This window comes from Typopeltis vanoorti, chromosome 18, assembly GCF_054136105.1.
Source record: "Typopeltis vanoorti isolate ZY-2024b chromosome 18, IOZ_Tvanoo_1.0, whole genome shotgun sequence".
Taxonomy (NCBI): Eukaryota; Metazoa; Arthropoda; class Arachnida; order Uropygi; family Thelyphonidae; genus Typopeltis; species Typopeltis vanoorti.
This window is the reverse complement of record NC_143566.1, coordinates 111,528,638-111,550,552: the sequence shown is the minus strand read 5'-3', so window position 1 is coordinate 111,550,552 and position 21,915 is coordinate 111,528,638. Positions and strand designations below refer to the sequence as shown.

At 36.0% G+C, this 21,915-nt stretch overlaps 1 protein-coding gene across 1 annotated transcript in view; it reads left to right on the top strand.

Annotated features, from left to right (window-relative positions):
* LOC150097074 (uncharacterized) overlaps positions 1-21,915 on the top strand; it is a 376,162-nt gene that overhangs the window by 217,358 nt on the left and 136,889 nt on the right. The window contains exons 8-9 of the mRNA XM_090408120.1: positions 179-262; positions 9,288-9,383. Of these exons, the coding sequence (XP_090264246.1) occupies positions 179-262; positions 9,288-9,383 (180 nt within the window). The remainder of the gene's footprint in view (positions 1-178; positions 263-9,287; positions 9,384-21,915) is intronic.

Here is a 21,915-nt window from a genome sequence, read left to right as displayed (position 1 = left end):
TGAATATTGATTGTGGACTTTCCAATACGAGTCGTCTCATTCCATGGCGATTCGTGTGCCATAATAATATAACTGCAGTGTTTTCTTTTTGATAAGTGTTTTAATTTTTTTAATACAAATAATGAATAGTAACTTAAAAAACATCAGTGTTAATTTCCCCCCTCCCATTTCTTTATAGGAAGGAAAAACACTAAAAGAGTTGGCATTGGAAACAGGTCATGAGTATATAATTTCCCTAATAATTGGTATTGAGGCATCAATGGTGAGTGGTTGCAGTTAATTTTATTTTAAAAATCTTTGCACTTAAATGCAGTGCTACATACTATGGTCTACCAGAGCAAAGAGCCTTTGTTCCAATAAGCCAGAAAGGCTGAAGCCAAAATACATCAAGATCTATCCCACGCCAGTACGAGGTATTCTAGAAGTCATTTGTTGGTGACGACACCAAGCCACCAGTGTACCCTGTAAAGCTCTAAGCAACAAGATCGTAATGTCTGCCGAAGTAATGCCTATAGAAGTCAAGTCTTCGTAACTCTCATTGCACCATACACCACGAAGGGAGATGATAGCACTAGTGAAATGAGGAGCTGCCCCAAATTCCTCTTCAATCTGTTGAGCAAGATCGATCTATATTCGGCCCATAATATGAGACCTTGTTCCTATGACTGACAACAAGTAGGCACCTAGTACCCACTATCTGTCCATCAATAACCCAAACTCTTTCATTCTTCTTTGCAATTAAATCAGGCTTTCTAATACTAGCTATAGTCCTACAGTGCAGTTCAACCACAATCTCCCAATCTTTGTTTTTCCACAGGTTATTTAATATGGAGACTATGGCATCATGCTTCTTCACCCGAATATCATGAGTTTGAAAACAACATTGGACAGCATGAAAAAAGGCTTCACTGTAGTGGCAACCTGCCTTACAACTTATGTCACCTCTACGGCTGTGAATTGTGTGGGTCCCTCGTAGGCAGGGTATCAATTCTAGCCCTGATTAAGTCAATAAATTTGTTACCAGGTAGGAGTCTAGTACCTTCCTGTACCCATTGATGCTGGGGAAGACTAGATTAGATCCATCAGCAGAGCTGTGTAGCCCATTTCTTTGCCAATGCAGACTCTGTCAGTTGGCCTTGATTCTTGGTCCACCCTATAGTATGCTGAAAGTCTTCCTGATAATAGGACAATGAAATGCATCTCTGCAAATTTGAGAAGTGGATATTTCTAATTTCTTAATTCTATTATAATGGAAGCATAGGGTAAGCCAGCACAGGGAAGGGATACCAAGTCCACTGTCCTTCACCATGCCTTGAAAATAGGCAGGGGGAGTCTAAAGGAAGCCTAAGCCATGAACAAATGGTGGAGTAAATAGCCCTGTCTGGGACAGTACTGAGACATAGGTACACCCAAGTATCAACTTATGATAGTACTTAGGGAGCAAATAATTTGAAAGGAGGAAAAGCCTTTGCTGGAGTTTGAGAAGAGCTTTTTTTAAAGATGACAGAGCATTTTCTAAAGAGAAGGGAATAGAAGACCGTCCTTTTGGTGTAAAGAAGATATCAAGGCATCTTCATTTCCCCAAGGACAGTAAGGGAATGCAATGGCCTATCATGCAGGAAAAACTCAAGATTTTTGATCTTTAGCTTCTTGTTATGCCCCGAAAGGACAAGTGCTAACTAGCAGGCAGACTTCTCTATATTTACGGTAAGACCTCTAACATGAAAGAAGTCTACTGCTCTTAGGAGTTCCTGCAGGCCTACCTTAGTGGAGGCCATGAGAATAAGGTCGTCTGCAAAGGCCATAGCATTAAAAGAAGAAGCATCAAGAGAATAACCAATATGGTTGGGTAGAAAACGAAGAAACTCATCAATTATGTAGTTGAAGAAAAGAGGAAATAGAGGGTCACCTTGGCGAACATCCCAAACTACTGGAATAGAAATTGCACAGGTTCCTATATTAATAGTTAGAGAATTATTAGAGTATAAATTATTAAAGATTGCAGTTAAATAAAGTAATACCTTGACATTTTCATGGTGTATTCCATAGAATTTGAGCTTTGCACATCAATGTATTATGTACCAAAAGCTTCTGTAAAAAGAGTGTTTTGAATAGGATACATTGCTAATTCCAAGTGGTTTGACTTTTGATTTAAAAAAAAAATAAAATAAATTAAATAAATATCCAAATGTTAGTTTGCAGTCACTTATCTCATTTAATTACAACTTACATGCAGATTTGTTCCTCAGGATATTATATATAATCATTTCATTGTCTCTGAATTAACCCTAATTAACCCATTAAGAAACTGAGCCTTCAAGTATTTAATTTACTAATCAGATATTTTAATTAACTTAAACACAACTATACACAGTATGTCAAGATACAGTTGGCTCTTATTATAGAAAACCACTACTTGTTCACTATAACTGGTATTGTTAATAAGAATAGTACAGCATAAAATACATATTATTATTCAGGACACCTCTATGGAGTTACAAGGCTTATCATGGGTGGCCATACTAGACAACACAGCCTATCTTACCATTCTTTAAACTCCTTTCCTATTTGTACTCTCACTAATCTATCAGGCCACGTATGCCATGATCCAACCACTCTCCATACAAAAAATCACTCTTCACCTCTTTTCATAATCTTCAGGAATGGTCCCTTGTCCTTGCTCCTTCCCTTTGTTCTACCATATGAAAAAACTCCCCATATGCCCTCAGCCTATCTTCATAACTGACATTATATAGGCCTGATATCATTTTTTTTTGTTATCTGCCTTTGCATCCTTTCAAAGGTTAATTTATTCAAATCCCAGTGACCAAACTTGAGCACAGTAATAATGGTCTCATCAGGACTCAATACAATGGAATCACCACTTCTCTGTCTCTGCTAATTAGCATCCTTCTCAGTATTGTAGTAGTCCTCTGGGTTACCTCCACCACCTTTCTGATATGTCTCCTAAACTTTGTTTCTGTCAGTTATCACCCCAAGGTCCCTTGCCTTCTCCACTTCCTCTAGTACATTTCCACCAACAGAGTATGCAGCCTCCCATCCACAGATCCTAAACAGTAAGACCTTACATTTAGTTGAAGTAAACTGAAATCCCCATTAATTTGCCCAGTTTATTCAAATTCTTTTGAAGGGCTACCATATCTGCACTATTACTAATAATGTTGCCCAACTTCACATCATCAGCAAACGACTGAATATCCAATCACTGATATACAGGTTAAACAATACAGGTCCCAGTACTGAGTCCTGTGGAACCTCATTTGTAATCTTCTGCTTCCGTGATACCTCTCCATTATACGCAACTGATATTCTATAGGATAGCCAATCCATTTCGCTATCCTGGCTGGTATCTAAACCCACATTTTGTAACTTAAATATTAGCTTATCATGTGGAATCCTGTCAAATGCTTTTGTAAAAAAAAAAAATAAATAAATAAAAAGAGGCGGCTATATGTGCCTTTCTCTCATCAACTGCTCTTGTTACTTTATTATTAAAGGCAATCAGATTACTAAAAGATTACCATGTTGATCCTCATCATCCTAATACTTTATACAATCTCTCACTATATTCTCCAAAATTTTAACAGCTACAGAAGAAATACAAATGGCACTGTCTTACCCTCTTTCCACTCTTTTGGCACTTTTCCCATAGCCAGACTCTGAGTGAAAAGCTAAGTCAAGAGAGTTTTTAGTTCCTTAGCACATTCTCTTAAAACACACAGCAAAATTCCATCCAATTCCATTGCATTATTGACATCCATAGTACTTAGTATTTGAAACACACTCTCCTCTTGCACTTCCAAACCTTGAACCTAGGATGAAATACCTAAATAAAATTATTGTTAAGCAACTCCACTATGCTTTCTGCATCAGTTACTCTACTCCCATTTTTGTCTAAAAATTTCATTCTTCTGCAATCATTTTTCCTCCTACTGGCAAAATAACATAAGAATTCTTTTTCATTTTCCTTGGATCTCAGAGCTAATCTCTTTACATTCAAGTTTTGCCTTCCTCACCATGCTAGCCACTTTTCTGGCATGAGTTTACATCCTCTTCTTCATCTGCAGTTCCCCCTTTGATATTGTTTGTCATCCATTTTACACCAAATTATGTTCTTGCTTTTACTCAAGATATACAACTTGCCATTGCTACTAATTAATATTTGTTTACTAGTTCCCCATGCACTGGTGATATCTTGCCCTTCCAGTTCTTCCCTCCACAGAACCTAAAGCTGATTTCTAAGATTATTATAATCACCTGCTTTATAATTCCAAATAAATTCATTTCTCCTAGATATTTCTGCATGTGTATTCATCTCCCAAGTTAAGACTACATGGTGACTCTCTGTCTCTCTCTCTCGCTCCCTCCATTGGAGGAAGGGATGTCATCTCAGTCACAGTCAGATCCTCTGATGCTATGACCAAATCCAACATTCTTGAACATTCCCTCACTACTACATGTTTCCTCTTAACAATTTTTACTGCTGTAGTAAAATTTCCCATAATGATCACTTGTATTGCACTTGCTAAACTCAACTGTCTAAACATCTACTCTTCACCCTCTGTGTTCCATGGCTTATAGTAACATTGTACTAAATAACCTGTCCTACCCACTCTCACCTCAGACCTGCTAAAATATATAATACCATTCTACTTCTATTCCTGTCAGTATATCATCTTCTGTCAATAAAATCCCAATAAAATCATTGAACTAGTTGAGGCTATCATTGCCACTAATTTATTGCCTTTATTCCTGATACTCCTGGCATTTGTGTAAAGAAATACTAATGCACTGTGTAAGTATTTCTATACCTATTATTATTATTCCCTCCAGACTCCATTTGACTATGTATAACACTGTATGATCCCCCATCTCTCCAGTGTCTATTCCCACAAGAGCCACCTCTGCTTCCATCCACCCTGACAACTCTACCTTCCATGCACTAATACGCTCACTTGCCCCAACATTCTCTGGATGCCTGTGTCCTTCCTCATTCAAATGCACTAGACATCTTGAACATAGTTCTCTTCTACCCTGAAATGCACTGGCATCCACATAATTCAAGCATTTCTTTCAACATGTTATTATGCCATTCATTATGAATGCTCTCTCCTCAATTCTGTATTATCATACCTGGATAACACACTTGCTATCCTCCCACTCACACTCTTCTGCTGTACCACCTCGCGTATTAAGCTCAGATCTCTTGCACCTGATTCATGCTATCTCTCAGATCATTCCAATCCACCATAACAATCATCTCATCTCCCTCCCCCTTTTACCTCACTTAATAGCCATAGTCACATTCTCTATTCTTACTCCAGGCTATTACTCCACTGGCATCCTGTTTGCACTTCATGAATCATTAAATCTTTATACATCATACCTTTAGCTGCTTCATTCTTTCCATGTTCACATACATATCTTTCTCTCACTGCAACTCTTGTTTTGCTTCACATCAGCTAAACTTGCAAGTCTCCTAATCTCTTTTTCATGCCTCTGAACTCATTCTTCATATGTTCACTGTCCACTTCTTTCAGTATCCCTCTCTCCAAGCAACCTACTCTTGCTTGCCATTTACTCATCCAGTCCTCACCACTCTCCAAACCTACTACACTTCCAAATGTTATCTCGGTTTCCACCCATTGCTCGTCTAACTCAATCTTGATCACAGTAGTCATCTCTCTGTCAGCATTCACTCATTTCTGACACTGCTGCCAGTCTGTTATCCTATTAATTGAAATAATTAATGGCATTAATAATTCTAATTAATATATAGTCTGTGTTATATATTATCCTTATTAGCAGTACCACTTATAGTGACAAGTTTGTCAAAATATCAGAAGTATTAATTATAAAGTCAAATTGCCATCATCAGGGATCAGTATAGAGACAGATATGTGTGCACCAGTACTACATTTGATAAGTGAGAATGAAGTAGATCTACCAGTGGTCAGCCTGAAGTCCAAAATATGTTCTGTTACTTGAAGTGTAATAATATCTTTTGGTTTTGTTTTTTGCTTGTAGCACCAGTTTCGTTTCATACTCAGCATTAGATTTCTATAGAATACTTGTAACTCTTCTGACCTGCACCTTATAATTTTCAAACTGACATCATCCTTTTATACAACATATTTCTTCCACATCATCTTTGTCTTAAGAATCTCTTGTTTAATATCTTTTTAAGATCTTAAAAGTATTTTTTTTTAATACTTTGCATGTACTACCAGTATCCTTCCTATCTTGTAATTCATACCATGGGTCTAAACTTAGTATTCGCTTCAGTTTGGTTATAATCTCCTTTAAAGTTCAGCATGCAACATTTTCTGACATCATCCACATACTTAGTCAATAATTATAATTGTTAGTAATAAGTTACAAGAGCAGTTGATGAGGGAAAGGCATATACTGCCATTTTCTTGGATTCAAGCAAAGGCATTTGACAGGGTGCCACATGATAAACTGATATTTAAGTTGCAGCACATGGGTTTGGATGTCAGGTTGGTTAACTGGACTCAGGATTGGCTGTCCATAGGTATCAGAGAGTTGTGTATAGTGGGGCAGTTTCAAGGAGACAGAAGTTTACAAGTGGGGGTCCCACAGGGCTCAGTACTGGGACCTATATTGTTTAATCTTTATATCAATGACATTGTCAGTGGATTTCAGGGGGATATTCAGTTGTTTGCAGATGATGTGAAGCTGGGAAGGGTTATTAGTAATAGTGCAGATGTGGTGGCCTTGCAAGAGGATTTGAATAAACTAGGGAGATGGGCAAATGAATGGGGATGTCAGTGTAATGCAGCAAAATGTAAGGTCTTGAGGTTTGGGACACATCAATGGGACATTTCGTACTCTATTGGAGGAGTTGTACTGGAGTAAGTAGGGGAGGCAAGAAGTCTGAGGTTGATGATTGATAGAAACCTGAAATTCAGGGGACATATAGCAAAGGTGGTGAAGGTAACACAGAGAATTTCTGTAATACTGAGAAGGATGCTGACCTGTAGAGATAAAAGAGTTATCATTCCATTGTATAAGACCCTGATCAGACCACACTTAGACTATTGTTCTCAAATTTCATCCCCAGGATTTGAAGGGAATAAATTAACTGTGGAAAGGGCATAGAGGCAGATAACAAAGATGTTTTCAGGACGGTACAATGTTAATTATGAGGATCGGCTGAGGGAATGTGGACTGCAGAGTTTGGTAGATAGAAGGAGAGATGATACGATTGAGACTTAAACTGTTGAGAGGTGGTTACTGAGGAGTTCTTTCACTTGGTTGAACAGCAGGAGAGTGATGACAATTGGCCATCCCTGGAAGTTATGGAAAAAAAAAGCTGAGAGTGAGGAGTGGTTACTTTGCATGGAGGGTGGTTGAATCCTGGAATGCATTGCCTGCTAGAGTGGTAAGAGCGGGAACAGTCAATGAGTTCAAGGAGTGGTATGATAGACTTTGTGTTTCCTAGGAGGGATCTCCCCCGATGAGTCTTCTGACTCCATGGAGACCTGAATAATAATAATAAATAATATTAATTTTTCATGTCTGCTTTTGCATAAGATTAACTATAGTTTACCTTTATTTCTAAATTTACTCAGTTTTCAGATTTTCTAACCCTAACCCATTCATTCTGCTAATACTAATGTGCTATAGGTTTACAACCTTTTATGATAGGATTTATGTAAAGAAGAAAAAAAAGCAGTAGAGAAATGAGTATGATGTTTAATTTGATATTCAGAATCCATACCAAAAAAAGAAAGAATGAAAAAGAAAAAAAATCTAGCTTCCATAAAAAGTCAAATTTCCTATGAAATATAATCTTTATCCATCTATATATATATATATATACACACCTCAAGCATGCAAGAAATAACTAGTACCTAAATCACTGAATTGGAACAAACTCCATATGGACCTTATGTTTAATATGATTACCATAAAGAAACAAAGTCCATATCCAAATTCTTTGATGAGTGGAATCCAATGGTATCCTGTTTTGGATTGCCTATGACAATACACTGCAACTGAAAGATGATAGTTAAGAGTGATACTGAGCTGTAATATTGACTCTTTTTTCAAAAAGGCAGTCACTCCACTCATGTATCATTTGCCTCCTTTTTTTTTTGTATATCCAAAAAGAAAATCCTTTTCTCTGTAATATATTCTTATAATATGTAAATAGTTCTTTTGTTGCCTGTCTTCCAAAGTATATTTTGTCAAGTTTAAGATGAAATAAAATTTAATTTAATTAAAAAAAAATAATATATATGAAGCTGTTTGAAAGAAAACTGTTTAAAAGCAACACTCACATAGAAAGGCATAACATAAGTACTAGGTTATGAAATGAGAAGCATCTATTACTTTTTACTATAGTTAGATATTCAATTTCTTATCAAATAGCAAGAATACTAAGAGCCCACAACATCAGAGTGGTCTTCAAACCAACCACCAACATCAGACAAGTTTTAGGATCTCCAAAAGATAAAGTTCTGTTCTACAAATATCCAGGAGTATATTACATTCCCTGCTCCTGTGGTCTTGCCTACATCGGACAAACTTCACGAAGTTTAGAAATTAGACAAAAAGAACATGTTGGTGATGTAAACCACAGCAGAAGCATCTCTTCCGGCTTAGCACATCATTTCTGCATGTCTAACCACACGATAGATTGGCAAAACAGCTCCATGCCATATCTCGATGATGACTACAGGCATCGTGTATTTAAGAAAGCCACAGTAGTACTAATAACCAGCGGAAACCTCAACAGAAATCAGGGTGTAATTCTAATCAGTTCGTGGAAAAACTTAATCCTCTTTCTCAATCAATCTGAACTACAGCTAGCCAGTAATCACATTACAAGTCTACAACAAACACGCATGCGTGATAATGAATAAGAACAATAAGTCATCTCTGTCACGCGAAACGTGTAACCATAGATACTAGTTTGGTTTACAATGTTTTTTATGTTCCTTTTAATTTGCATTTACTAACTTTCATATCTCCGTAATGCCTTGAAAAAGCCAGACAGTTTGCTGGCGAAACTGGTATGTTTGAATAAATGTTTTTATTGTAAAATACTGGTCTGTATTAATAAAATTGTATTTCTATTATAAAACGACAAAAAATGTATAATTTAGATATTCATGTTTTTAGAGGTACTTGTGTTGTATTAAATATTTTATTTGCATTTATTGCACAACAATCAGCTGTAATAATTTTACTTACAGGTAATTAATTCAAGACTAATTATTTAATTTTTCTTCATGTAGAAACTAGTGCATCATGTATTAGCTTGGAATGTGAAGGGGGTGGAGAAGCTACTGGAAACATCGAGAAATAGAATACAGCTAGAACTGAAAAATATGGTAAAATAAACAATTCTGTATATTTTATTTGTAATGTACTTCATTTTGAAAATTAAATGTATTAGCAAGTGTTTTAGTGTGTAGTGGCTGCATTTAGAGAACATATAAGAAGAGTGTGTTTTTATGCATGTTTTATTTTATCAAAATGCATAAGCATGTGTTAAATTCATTATGCCTGCCTGGATATATGAATTATATCAGATAGGATATTCAGAATCTTAATTATTTATTGAGCCATTTCAATTTTGATTTTAAAATTGGAACATTAAGCAGGTAGAACCATAAAACATTACTGCTGGATGGGTGAAGCATATAAGCTTTTCGTATTCTTCTGTAATGGAAAATCTTTGAATGGAAAGGTATTAAGCTTCTAGCTCACCCTGTGAGGGCAGTAAGATTAGTTGTGTTCAGCTGGACGTAGAATTGACTTGGATCTTTTGTATTTGCAGCATTTTGCTTCATTGTAGTCTGTAGCTTGTTTGATCAGCTGGTTTGGGTGATTGCTTGTCTTGGTAAAGAACTTTTCTGCTAGGTCACGGAGAAGGGAAGAGATATAAGGAATATTGATTTCTCTGTGGATCTGGGAGTTTCTAATAAACCATGGGGCATTCAGAATCATCCTCAGGCATTTATTCTGTATTCTCTGCAGTTTTTGAATATTTGTTTCCACGTATGGCTCCATGCAGGGGATGCTTAAGTGATGACCGGGTGTATTACCATCCTGTAGATAAGTAACTTGTTTTGTATATCCAGTTTGCTTTTGCAATTGATCATGAGCAATTACTTTGGAAGTCTTTGAGCCTGTGAGTTTTATATGATTTCTGAGTTGGAGTTTTTTATCTAGTTGCACTCCGAGATATTTGTCTTCTGTCTGCCATGGAATCTTAACTCCTAAGAGATGAATGTCCTCCTTGCTGAGGACCTTTCTGGAAAATAGTATGGCTGAACTTTTTAGGGGGTTTACTTGGATCCTCCAGTCCACCAATCACTTCTTCAATGTATGAGCACTGCCTTGAAGTCTTATGATTGCCAGTTGGGGGCTTAGAGATCATGCTAGAAGGGCAGTATCATCTGCATATAGTGCAGTGATGGTTATTCTTGGGTTTTGTGGAATGTCAGCTATGTAGATTAAGAATAGAAGAGGTGGCAAAAGAGACCCCTGCCAGGATTTTATGTCTGGTTGATACTATTCCATTTATTTTAATTTGCATATATTTGTCTTTGAGGTATGCGTAGATTATTTTTGTTAACTTTATTGGCATGTTAAATTCTATAAGTTTATAAAGAAGGCCCTGATACCACACCTTATCGAATGCCTTTGAAGCATCGATGAAAACCACAGCTGTATGAAGATTCCAGTTCAAGCCTTTTGTGATATGCTCCATCAGTCGGTATATTTGTTGCACAGTGCCATGACCTTTCTAGAATCCGAATTGTTCATTTCGAATAATTCCAAGCTTATCAGTTTCAGATAGAAGCCTTGAGAGGATAACTTTTTCGGCAACCTTTCCAAGGCTGGATAAAAGACTGATGGGTCTGTAGCTTTGGGGGAGTTGAAATTTCTTTCCTGGTTTTTTTAAAGGTATGATATTAGCAGTCTTCCAAGCTATGGGAAAGTGCTGGAATCTAAGAAGGGCATCGGTTATGTTCACTAGATGAACTATAGCTTTTCTTAGCAGCAATTTTATTATTCTATTGGTAATGTCATCTGGACCTGGAGCCTTTTTGTTGTACAGATAAGTTATGATGTTTATTATTTCTGCTGGAGTAGTGGGGGTGATAGTTTCTGAGTTATCTTTATGCTGTCATAAAACTTTCTTGACCTGTCAGTGAATCTTGTAGATGAGGTTGATGTTTAGGTTTTCATAAGCTGGATTGCATCGTGTTTCCAGGTTATCTATTAGAGCTTCTGCTTTTTCTTTGTCTATATGAGTAATTCCTTTCTTGGTCTGTATTGGGGTGTGAGTTAACTTTTGGTGCAGAGGGTTCTCAAGAATTTCTAGATGGAGTGATCCTCTGGGTTGATAGTAGCTAATTTGTTTTTTCCCATTCTGGGACCATTACTGCTTAATTTTTACATAAATGATATAGGATTTCATCATGAACCCCTCATTAGGGGACTCTACCCTTTCTAAAGGAATGAATGAGATTAATCAATCAATCAATCAAATGATATAGGAAGTATTCAGTTGTTTGCTGATGATGTGAAATTAGGTAGAGTAGTAGTTAATCAAGGCGATGTGAAGGGCTTGCAGGAAGAGAGGCTGTCAGTGTGGGCAAAAGATAATGGGTGTCAATTTTAATGTGGATAAATGTAAAGTTATGCATTTTGGAATAAATAGATTACAAGCCATATATCACATTGATGGCACTATACTCCAGAAAATAGATGAATCTAGAGATTTAGGTGTAGTGGTAGACAGAGTTAAAGTTTAGAGGACATGATTACTTGGCTTTTGAAGAACACATTAACAAAAAGAGATAAGGAAGTTGTTATTCCTCTTTATAAGGCCTTGATACACTCACATCTGGATTATTGTGTTCAAGTCTGCTCCCATGGGTTTCTTGAAGATGTGGAGAGGATTCAGAGGCAAGTGACCAAGATGGTGAATTTCCTTTGGAATGTTCCCTATGAGGATAGATTGAGGGTGTATGGATTGCAGAAGTTGGTTGATAGGAGAATAAGATGGGATATGATAGAAACATTTATGTTGCTTACAGGGTTTTATAGGATTGATGTAGGAGAAATGTTTCAGCATTTGGGCCACAACAAGAAGTCGTTTTTGGAAGTTAAATAAAAGTGTGGTTAGTAGGGGTGTGAGCACTAGATTTTTTGCTTGGAGAGTTGTGAATGAGTGGAATGGGTTGGCAGAGTCAGTTATGAATGCTTTGTCTGGTAATGGATTCAAGGAGAGGTATTATAGATTGTGTGGATATATTGGGTCTCCTGCGATGAGTCTTCGGACTCCAGGGTGTTGTCCATATAATAATAATAATAATAATAATAAAGCATTGACATTCTAGTCAACATATAAAGAGAAGAGATGAAGTTGTTCTTGCTAAGCCCCGCATAGGTCATAGTCATCTTACACATTCTTATTTACTGAGGGCTGATGACCCTCCCATGTGTGAAAAATGCGATACTCATCTGACTATTTGTCATATTCTGCTAGAGTGCCAACACTTTACTCCAGAGAGGAATGAAATTTTACCTATCTCGCCAAGCCATATAAACTCAGGCAGATGTTATCGGACTCAGGCAAATTGCATGATGTTTTTAGCTTTCTACAAAGAATTAATAGTAGTGTATTGATGTGGGTTGGCTTCCAACCCACATCATTACACTGCCACCTCCAAACTTATTTGCTGGAACAATAGATACACACACACACACATATAAAAAAAAAAGCATTTTTCAGGCATCCTCCATATCTAAACATATCCTCTCACCTTCTACTCTTTTTATAATCCCTCTGGATTGATCTGATAAAATCCTCTCACTAACTTAAACGTCTCTATCATATCACCTCTCTTCCACTAAATCTCCTCTATCCACTAAAATCTGCAATTCACATCTCTTCAACTTCTCTCTCTACATAGCTAGCATTCCAGACTCCTCATATTGTCTTAGTCACTCGTCTCTGGACCCTCTCTAATGTCTCCACATCACATTAAAAACCAGGTGATCAAATCTGAGCACAATAGTCCAAGTGTGGTCTGACCAGTGCCTTATACAGTGGCACAACCACTACCTTATCCTTGCATGTTAGAGTATTTCTTATTATAGCAGTACTATGATGCGCATTCTTTGCAACACTAGCAATATCCCCCCCCCCCTCTACACTTCACTCTGCTGTCAACCATCATTCCTAATTCTCTACTCTCATCCACTTCCTGCAGTACAGCACCATCAATATAGTACACAGCTTTATATTTCTGCACTCCAAAATGCTACACCTTGTACTTATTGATACTAAAACTACAACCCCACTCTTTTGTCCAAGTAAAAAGTCTATTTAAATCTTCCTGAAGGGAATTAACTCCAAAAATAGTATCATTCCACAAGCATAATTCTAAGACAGAAATCTCCAACTATAGGCCAGTCTGTTTAACTACAGTTGTGATCAAGGTGTTGGAGAGATAGATGATAAGGAATAGAATACAGAATTGGGTTGATGGACATGGCATTCTTTATGAAGGTCAGCATGGATTTGTAAAGGGTAGGTCCTGTTTCGGTAATTTACTTGCATTTTATGATAAGGTGACAAGTGTGTTAGATAAGGGAGAATCATATACAGTGATATTCTTAGACTTTGCAAAAGCATTTGATAGATTACCACATGATAAGTTGGTGTACAAGCTACAGAGGATTTGAATATACAGTGTATTGGTTAGATGAATCAGAGATTGGCTCTCTGAATGATACCATCAGGTTGTGTATGATAAAGCAGTGTCTCAAAAAAGAAGGGTGACCAGTGGTGTGCCCCAGAGTTCTGTTCTTGCGTCCCTGCTGTTTAATTTGTTTGTAAACGATATAACATGTGGAGACTGGGGATCTTCAGTTGTTTGCTGATGATGCACAGTCAGGAAGAATTATAAGTAATTTATAAGTAAAAAATCCCTGTATGTTTGAGGCCATTCTATCAGCACCAACATTCTTTATTCTAGCTGCTATATCACATCTCTCTCTTTGGTCTGACCACTCCCATTTCCCTGATCCTGACTCTGATTTCCATTCCTGCTTGTCTCATCCTCACCTTTATGCATTCTGTCATCTTGTAATGCTGCAACCACATCGTCAACCTCATGTTCATCTTCCTCCTGTTGTACAATCCGTTTAGTTGTACTTTCCTGATTCACAAGTAGACTCATCATTTACTACGTTAACTTCTAGACTCTGTGCCTTCTCAGAAAACAATAGTCTTGCTAAATGCCCAACACCAAACCCATTCAAATGTAATCCATCAACTTTAAAGCATTCCAACTCCCCTTCAAATTGAACCCACTTTGCCTCACACAGCTGAGTCACCTTACTATTCATTATCTCTGCTCTCCTTCTCAATTCACTATTGTCATATCTGGCCAACAAGCCTACAATTTTCCTAACAACACTATTCTTCTTTACCTGCTGCAACAACTTCCTCAAGTCTCTATCAACATTCTTTTCCCCCCAACTAAGTGATTTATGCCCATGACCACCACTAATTTTGACACCCAGTCTTTCCTTTTCTGCAGTGCATCAGTTCTTTGCTTCATTGTTTAACTAGAAAAGCATGTTTTTTGTACTTATTAGTAATCACACCTCTAATGATCAAGTCCCCATACAATGATATACAACTATCCTTTGGCTCTTTCTTTCTGATAGTAGCTTCATCCTTCTCATTATCATCTGCCAGTCTCTTTTTTAGATGTTTAATATCTTCTTCCAGGTGTTTCATTTCTTTTCATTTTCACTAACTCTTGCCTAAGTTCTTTTACTATGGTCCTGACACTTGTTCCCATTTCTAATCACTCTTATCTATCAAGCCACTTTTCACGTATGTTAATGCTTTCCTTCTTTTCACACCAAACAGTCCACAAATCTTTCACATTTTTCTGTGCATACATATAACAATTTTCGCAACACATCCACTGCAAAAAATCCAAGGCATAGCTAGATTTTCATACAGAAGCCTTCTGTGTAGCCGACATATGTTTCTTTATGGATGCCATTTTCAGAAGCAAAAGCAGTACAAACAAACAAGAAGAAAAACAATATAAACAACAAAAAATTTCAACACCACCACTGAAGGACACTTGTATCCAAACTGAATAAATGCAGCAAAATTTGCAATAAAAAGCCATACTATACACTAATTAAAAACACTCTTTTAGCACAGCTCAAATCTACTGCTACATTCTTTTTTACTAAATAATTTAAAGAAATTACAACGTCAACAATTTTAATATACTTCAATATTTCAGCAACGTCATGTTGCCATTTTATTGAAGTATATTAAAATTTATTTTAATGTATATCCTAGTTGATGTTGTAATTTCCTTAAATTATTTAGTAAAAAATGCATAACCAACGTCTAAGCCTTTCCACGAGAATTACTGCTACATTCACTCGCAACACTAGTGATATATATAAAAATATATATATATATATATATATATTTTTTTTTTTTTTTTTTTTCTAAACTATGAATTTTTGTGTAATAAGAAACATTGACTTAATTATGATTCAAGCAAGAAAAGCAATGCCATAATGTTTGAGTGCCAAAAATGAAGATTATTTCTAGATGATAATTTCCTTATAGGTCCAAATCTAATTCTTTAAAAAAAATAAAAAATAAAAATAAATATATATATACATTAGATCAGGGGTGGCCACAACGTGGCTCGCATCCATGCACCACGCAGCTCTTCACGATCTACCAGGAAAAAATAAACAAAAAGAGAAGAGGAGACAACAAAGAAAGAGGAACAAAATAAAAAAAGAGAAGGGTGAGAGAGAGAGAGAGAGAGAAAACAGGGTTATAAAAATGACTGCAATAAAAAAGTTTAATTCGAAACACATTAAATGAAGTTTACTTTGAAAAATTAGAATAATTTTGAAGTCAAAACACAATAATTTTAGTTACTTAATTACTAGTAGAGGCCTTCCTTGTATCCATTTTCTTAGTAAGCTCCTTAAAATTAGGTGTGTAATTAGTGAAAGCAGTTCTTACAAGCTCGTTACGACTTCGCCATGCACACACTTACTTAAGTTTGTAGCTCTTCTAAGTCTTGGCAGTATTATTTTGGCTCCAAAAGGACACATAGTTGGCTACCCCTGCATTAGATATAGTCACTGTCAGGATTCTGCACAAAAAAAAATGAAAACTTGACATACTTCCAGTTGTATTTAATGATCACGAAATCCACATATAAGAAGTACCTTTTAGGCACATCATAGGTGGTATTGATGGTGGCACATCATAGGTGGTATTTCACTAACCAATTCAGTGAGATGTGTAACCAGAATCTCAAAAGTGCATCCATTATATCTATTAACAGAACTTCCTCGCACATTAAGCTGCTCAAGATTTTATACACAAAGGATCCTAGCATAAGGAGGAGTTTATAGGTTGCTTTTATTCATATATTCTTTCTTCTTGATATCACCAATCTTTTCTTAATTCTAAATAAAGAGAATAAAATTTATCTCTAAATCAATAGTACTATCCTGCCTCCCTCCCCCCCCAAAAAAACAAAGAAAACTCATATATGGAATATTGTGAATATGCTGTACTATTAGCTCCCATACCTCTGAAGCCTGAAGCTGGACTAAACTGTGTTGGCAATGTGTTCACTTCCCTGAATAATTATACTTTGCTATTAATTTCTATGTACTATACACTAATGAATATCTCTTCTGAATATCACCAAGTTATGATGTTTGTTGTTTGTACTCATAACCATACACACACCCAGCACCTTCTATACTCATCTTGAAAACCATATAAATTCAGGCTGGGAAATTTATTTTGGAGCAAGGGGGAGGGTTATTCTAGTCTTCCATTCTTTGACACCCTAATAACTGAACTTCCAATTTTTACCAGCTTAGTTTTTCTCCTGTGTAAGTGGTCCTAGAAAATGCCAACAATATATTTATTTAAAGAGAAATATGAGGACAGATAAATAATAACTATATATGAATTAAGTGAAACACGAATTCAATTATATCACCATCATCATCATCAATTTCCTGATATGTGTCCCCCAAGAGGTGTTCAGGTTACTATGACAGCATTACATGATTAAGTTTACATTATTATTAATCTCCTATGTCCAATTCTCCTCCAAATCAATCTATTACTTGTGAGCACTCCAATATTGTTATATCTAACATTTCATGCACTTCTGACTGAATCAAGCCACCTAGACCTTGGTCTTCTTCTGGATCTCTTTCCTGCCATCTTGGCATCAAACACTTTACTAATCTTTCTTCACCCATTCTATTTAAGCCGCCATACCACCTTAGATTAGCTCTGTTGACAGATTCTTGAATGCTAATAATGTCAAGTTCCTTTCTAATATCTTCATTTTTAATATGATTCGGCCATTAATGCCATTGGTTCACTCCCCTAATTTTTCTCAGAACCCTCATATCTGTGGTCTCTAATCTTTCATCAAGTTCATTTTAGATAAATTATCTACGACCATGTTAAAAATGATTATTTTAATTTCCCGATGTTTCGACCTTCATATTAAGGTCATCATCTGGAGTACACACTATACATACAGAGACAAGCTATATTACATTTCACACAGTATGCTAAAGAGACTATGATTTGATCAACAGCTATTCTACTGGCCTCTAGTGAAAATAAAATTAAAATAAATAAATGAAATAAAATAAAATAACTACATCAAAGCTATATTCTGTTTAAGACAACATCAGAGAAATTTTTTTTTCTTACGGATAGTTTTATTATAACAAAAATGATGTCCTAATTTAACATGAGAATTGTTATGTTAGATTTAAGATCCTGGATTACCTATAGTCTTATTTATAATTAACTCTTAGGGAAAAAAGTTATATGGGTAGAATATGTGCCTTCCATGTTCTTGGAATTTTTAGACAATCATTATTGTTAACATTAGGGTGGTTGATAAGAATTTCACAGGCCTCTTTAAATTTACGTTCATACCACGTTTTGGTGTGATGTAAACAGCAGGTACTTTTCCGGTCAATTCTATGTAAAGTGTTCAGGGCATGATCAGAAAGGCCAGCTTTACCATAGTTATTAAATTTAATGTATCATTTATATTTTTTTTTTCTGATAGGAATTGTGCTTCCTGTTTCCCCTATATAGGACAAATTACAGGTGCAATGAATAGAGTATACTCCAGGATGGGCCAGCGAAGGAAGTGGATACTTAGATGAGTTCAGTAAGTTCTTTAATTTTGCAGGAGGTTTTAAAGGTGGCTTTAAGGCTGTATTTCTGTAGCATTCTGTTTATTTTATCAGATATCCCTTTAATGTATGGAATGGTTACAGTTTTATTGTAGTCTAGTTTATTTTTGTTTTTAAGTGAGATCTTGTGAAGAATTTTGTTGATAGTATTTTGGCATGAGTCATTTTTTAGGAAGGTATTGCTGATAACGTTTAATTCATCTTTAAGTGCTTGTTCATTGGAGCAAATCTTCAAAGCCCTGTCTTTAGTGTGTTAATGACACCTAGTTTTTGTGTTGGGTGGTGGTAGGAGTTTATGTGTATATATTGGCCAGTATGTGCAGGTTTCCAGTAAACTAAAGGAAAGGACTTTGATCAAGTGCTTTATTTCTAACCCAACTCTCAGATCCATAACTTAAAGCTGGTTTAAACACTTTTGTATACTGCTAGTTTGGTGTTTTTGACTAATTTCTCTCTTATTCCAAATGGATTTATTAAACTGGCTACTCACCATACCAGCTTTGCTTATTCTGTTGTCTATTTCCAGATTTAACCTGCCATCTTCACTAAATAGCTAAATAACTGAAATATTTTCATGCTAAATTTGTTACAGCTGTATATAGCCATTGATGTGTTTAGGAATACATAGTTAACCATGCATAAAGCAAAGAGCTTGACATCTCCAGTTTTAATATCAGGCTTAATGCTGCTTTCATTCATAATGTAATCCATATAGATGATGAATCAGAGTAGAATAATATTCATCCTTGTCTTACCCCTGATTTTACATCAAGCCATCTTCCTGTATTTTCTTTAATTCTAACTGCAGACTGACAACTTAAATATAGACTATATATTGCTCGGTATAATGTTCCATTCACCGTATATAATTGTAGTGTTTTGAAAAGCTTTTCTCTGGACACCTTGTTCTATGCGTTTTCTAGATCTACCAAACTGAAGTACAGATCCTTGTCATATTCCCACAATTTCTCAACTATTGCCTTAAAGTGAAAATTTGATCTTGACAACCTCTATTTGGCTTGAACCCAGCTTGTTTTTCTCCAAGTTTCTCTTCCACAGTCTTTCTCAACCTGTTTTCAAGTATGCTTGCATAACTCTTTACCTGGAACACTTGGTACAGAAATTCCTCTCTCATTCTTACATTCAATTTTATTTCCTTTTTTATAGATGGATACTATGAGAACAATATTCCAGTCATTGGGAATTTAACCTTCACTGCTTTGAATTATACAGTGTAGCCACTGCAAAACTTTTATACCTCCAGACTTTATCGTTTCTGGTCTAATATCATCTATTCCAGCGGCCTTTCCACATTTCAAGTTTTCGATGGCTTTTTCTACTTCAAGTATTGATTGATATATGCACTCCTCTTTGCATTCCTCCTGAAAATTTTCTAGTATGGTTGTGTCATTGCTTGGTTCATTTAACAGTCTTTCAAAGTAATTTCTCCTTATCTTCAGTTTTCATGTCACCTTTATCATCTTTGATTCCTTTTACAGTACTCTTTCCTCCATTTCTAAGCTTCTTCAGTAGCTTACAGAACATTTTGCCACCCTCCTTATATTCTAACCACTTCTTCAACAGCTTCTAGAACATTTTACCACTTCCCTGATATTTATTTTCTATATTCTTACCAAAGTCTTCCCATCACTTTTATTTAGCTACTTTTACACACAGCTTAGCTCTCTTGCATTTTTATCTGTATTCTTTTAGAGTGTTTGCTGACTTATTTGCTAGGCACTTTCGATATTCTACTTTTCCAGGACTGCTTCTTTAACTTCTTGTGTCCACCATGGTGTTCTTATTTTTCTATCCTTGCAGACAGCTTCTTAACCACATCTCCCTAGGTGAATTAATGTCTTCTTCAGAGTTTGCCACTGAGACTCCACAATTGCTCTTGTTTTCAATTTATTATTATTATTAGTTCATGACACTTCCAAGGAGTCCAAAGACTCATTGAGGGAGGGCACGTAATCTACAACTCTCCATCTTTATTATCTACACCAATGCTATCTACTGCTCACCACCACTAGTATTTTTTGTCTGTAAATTGCATGTGTCGTAAAGGCCAATTTGTCTGTATATGAGATGAACAACTTGAGTTTCCAGGAGAAACCCTACTGCCTCCAAAATATAGTCGAGTCATGGAGTCATTAACACCCTTAAAAAAAAGCTACAACAATTTCCTCTAATCAGCAAGTTCTTAAACAAGAATTAAAAATTATTAGCAACACATTTATAAATAATGGCTACAACAAAAATACTATTAATAAAATCCTTCATAAAACTTCATCAGAAAAGAATTTAGATTACAGTAAAACCATAGCCATCCCATACATTAAAGGGTTATCAGAAAAAATCAACAGAATCCTACACCATTATAATCTCAATGCCACATTTAAACCACCTACAAAATTAAAAAACATATTCAGCTCCTCTAAGGATCCTCTCTTCCCATTGGCACATCCTGGAGTTTACTGCATCTACTGCGCCTGTAACTTACCTTATATTGGTGAAACATTAAATATAACAATTTTGGTGAAGCAGGCCTCTCAGACCATGCTCTCAACTCCTTACAACAAATTGATTGGAAAAGTACCCGCTCTCTACACCATACAAAAGCCTGGTATGAAAGAAAATTTAAAGAAGCCTGCGAAATTCTGATTAACAACCCTAATATTAACAATAATGGTGGCATGAAAATTCCAAGAATCTGGATGACACATATTCAACCTACGTAATACTTAGTACCCAGCATATTTTAGGACCATAAGCAACCTTCAGCTAGTATTGGAAACCATTCCATACCAACTGGTTGAAATTTATATGTATAATTATGTTTTTAATATATATTTATAAACATGTTGCTCTCCAGCCCAATGTAATTTTGTAACCAATAGATAATAATAATAATAATAGGACTCTAGCATTGATGTAGTCAGGTTTTTTTTTTTTCCACCAGAGGTCAGGCCAACAATTGTTGTAACGGTTGGTTAGTAACTTTAGCAAACCAGGTAGATTGTAGTTTAACTTGTTTCTCTGCATATAGTGTATATGCTTTGGAAGATGATCTTGATATAAAGATCGAAATGTCGAGTGTTGATTTTGGTTTTTATTATTATATTAAACCTCATTACTACACATGGTAGTTGTCTCCATAATTTTCCAAAAAGTATCCAGATACTCTTCACACATTTTAATTAGTTTAGATATTGCATCTTTATTCAGAAATGTACTGATTAAAGAGTTGCTGCTTATCTAGAGGAACTATTTCCACTATGCTGGAACCTGTGGTACAGCCTCTGAACAACACCTTGTTTCACAGTAGGCAGTGGACCTTCCAACAGGACTCAGCCCCTGCACAAGGCAAAGATCACACAACAATGGTTGGAGGCAAATGTGCCTGACCACACACATCACCATCTGATTGGCCATCTGGAAGTCCCAATCAGAATCTGTTGGACTTCAAATTGTGATTGGAACAAAAGGCTAGAGAGCGGAAACTTATTACCCATTTACATAGGACATAAGGTAGACTCTAGGTTGGCAAGTTAGCTGAGCATACCTCATTACTGCACTTGTTGAAAA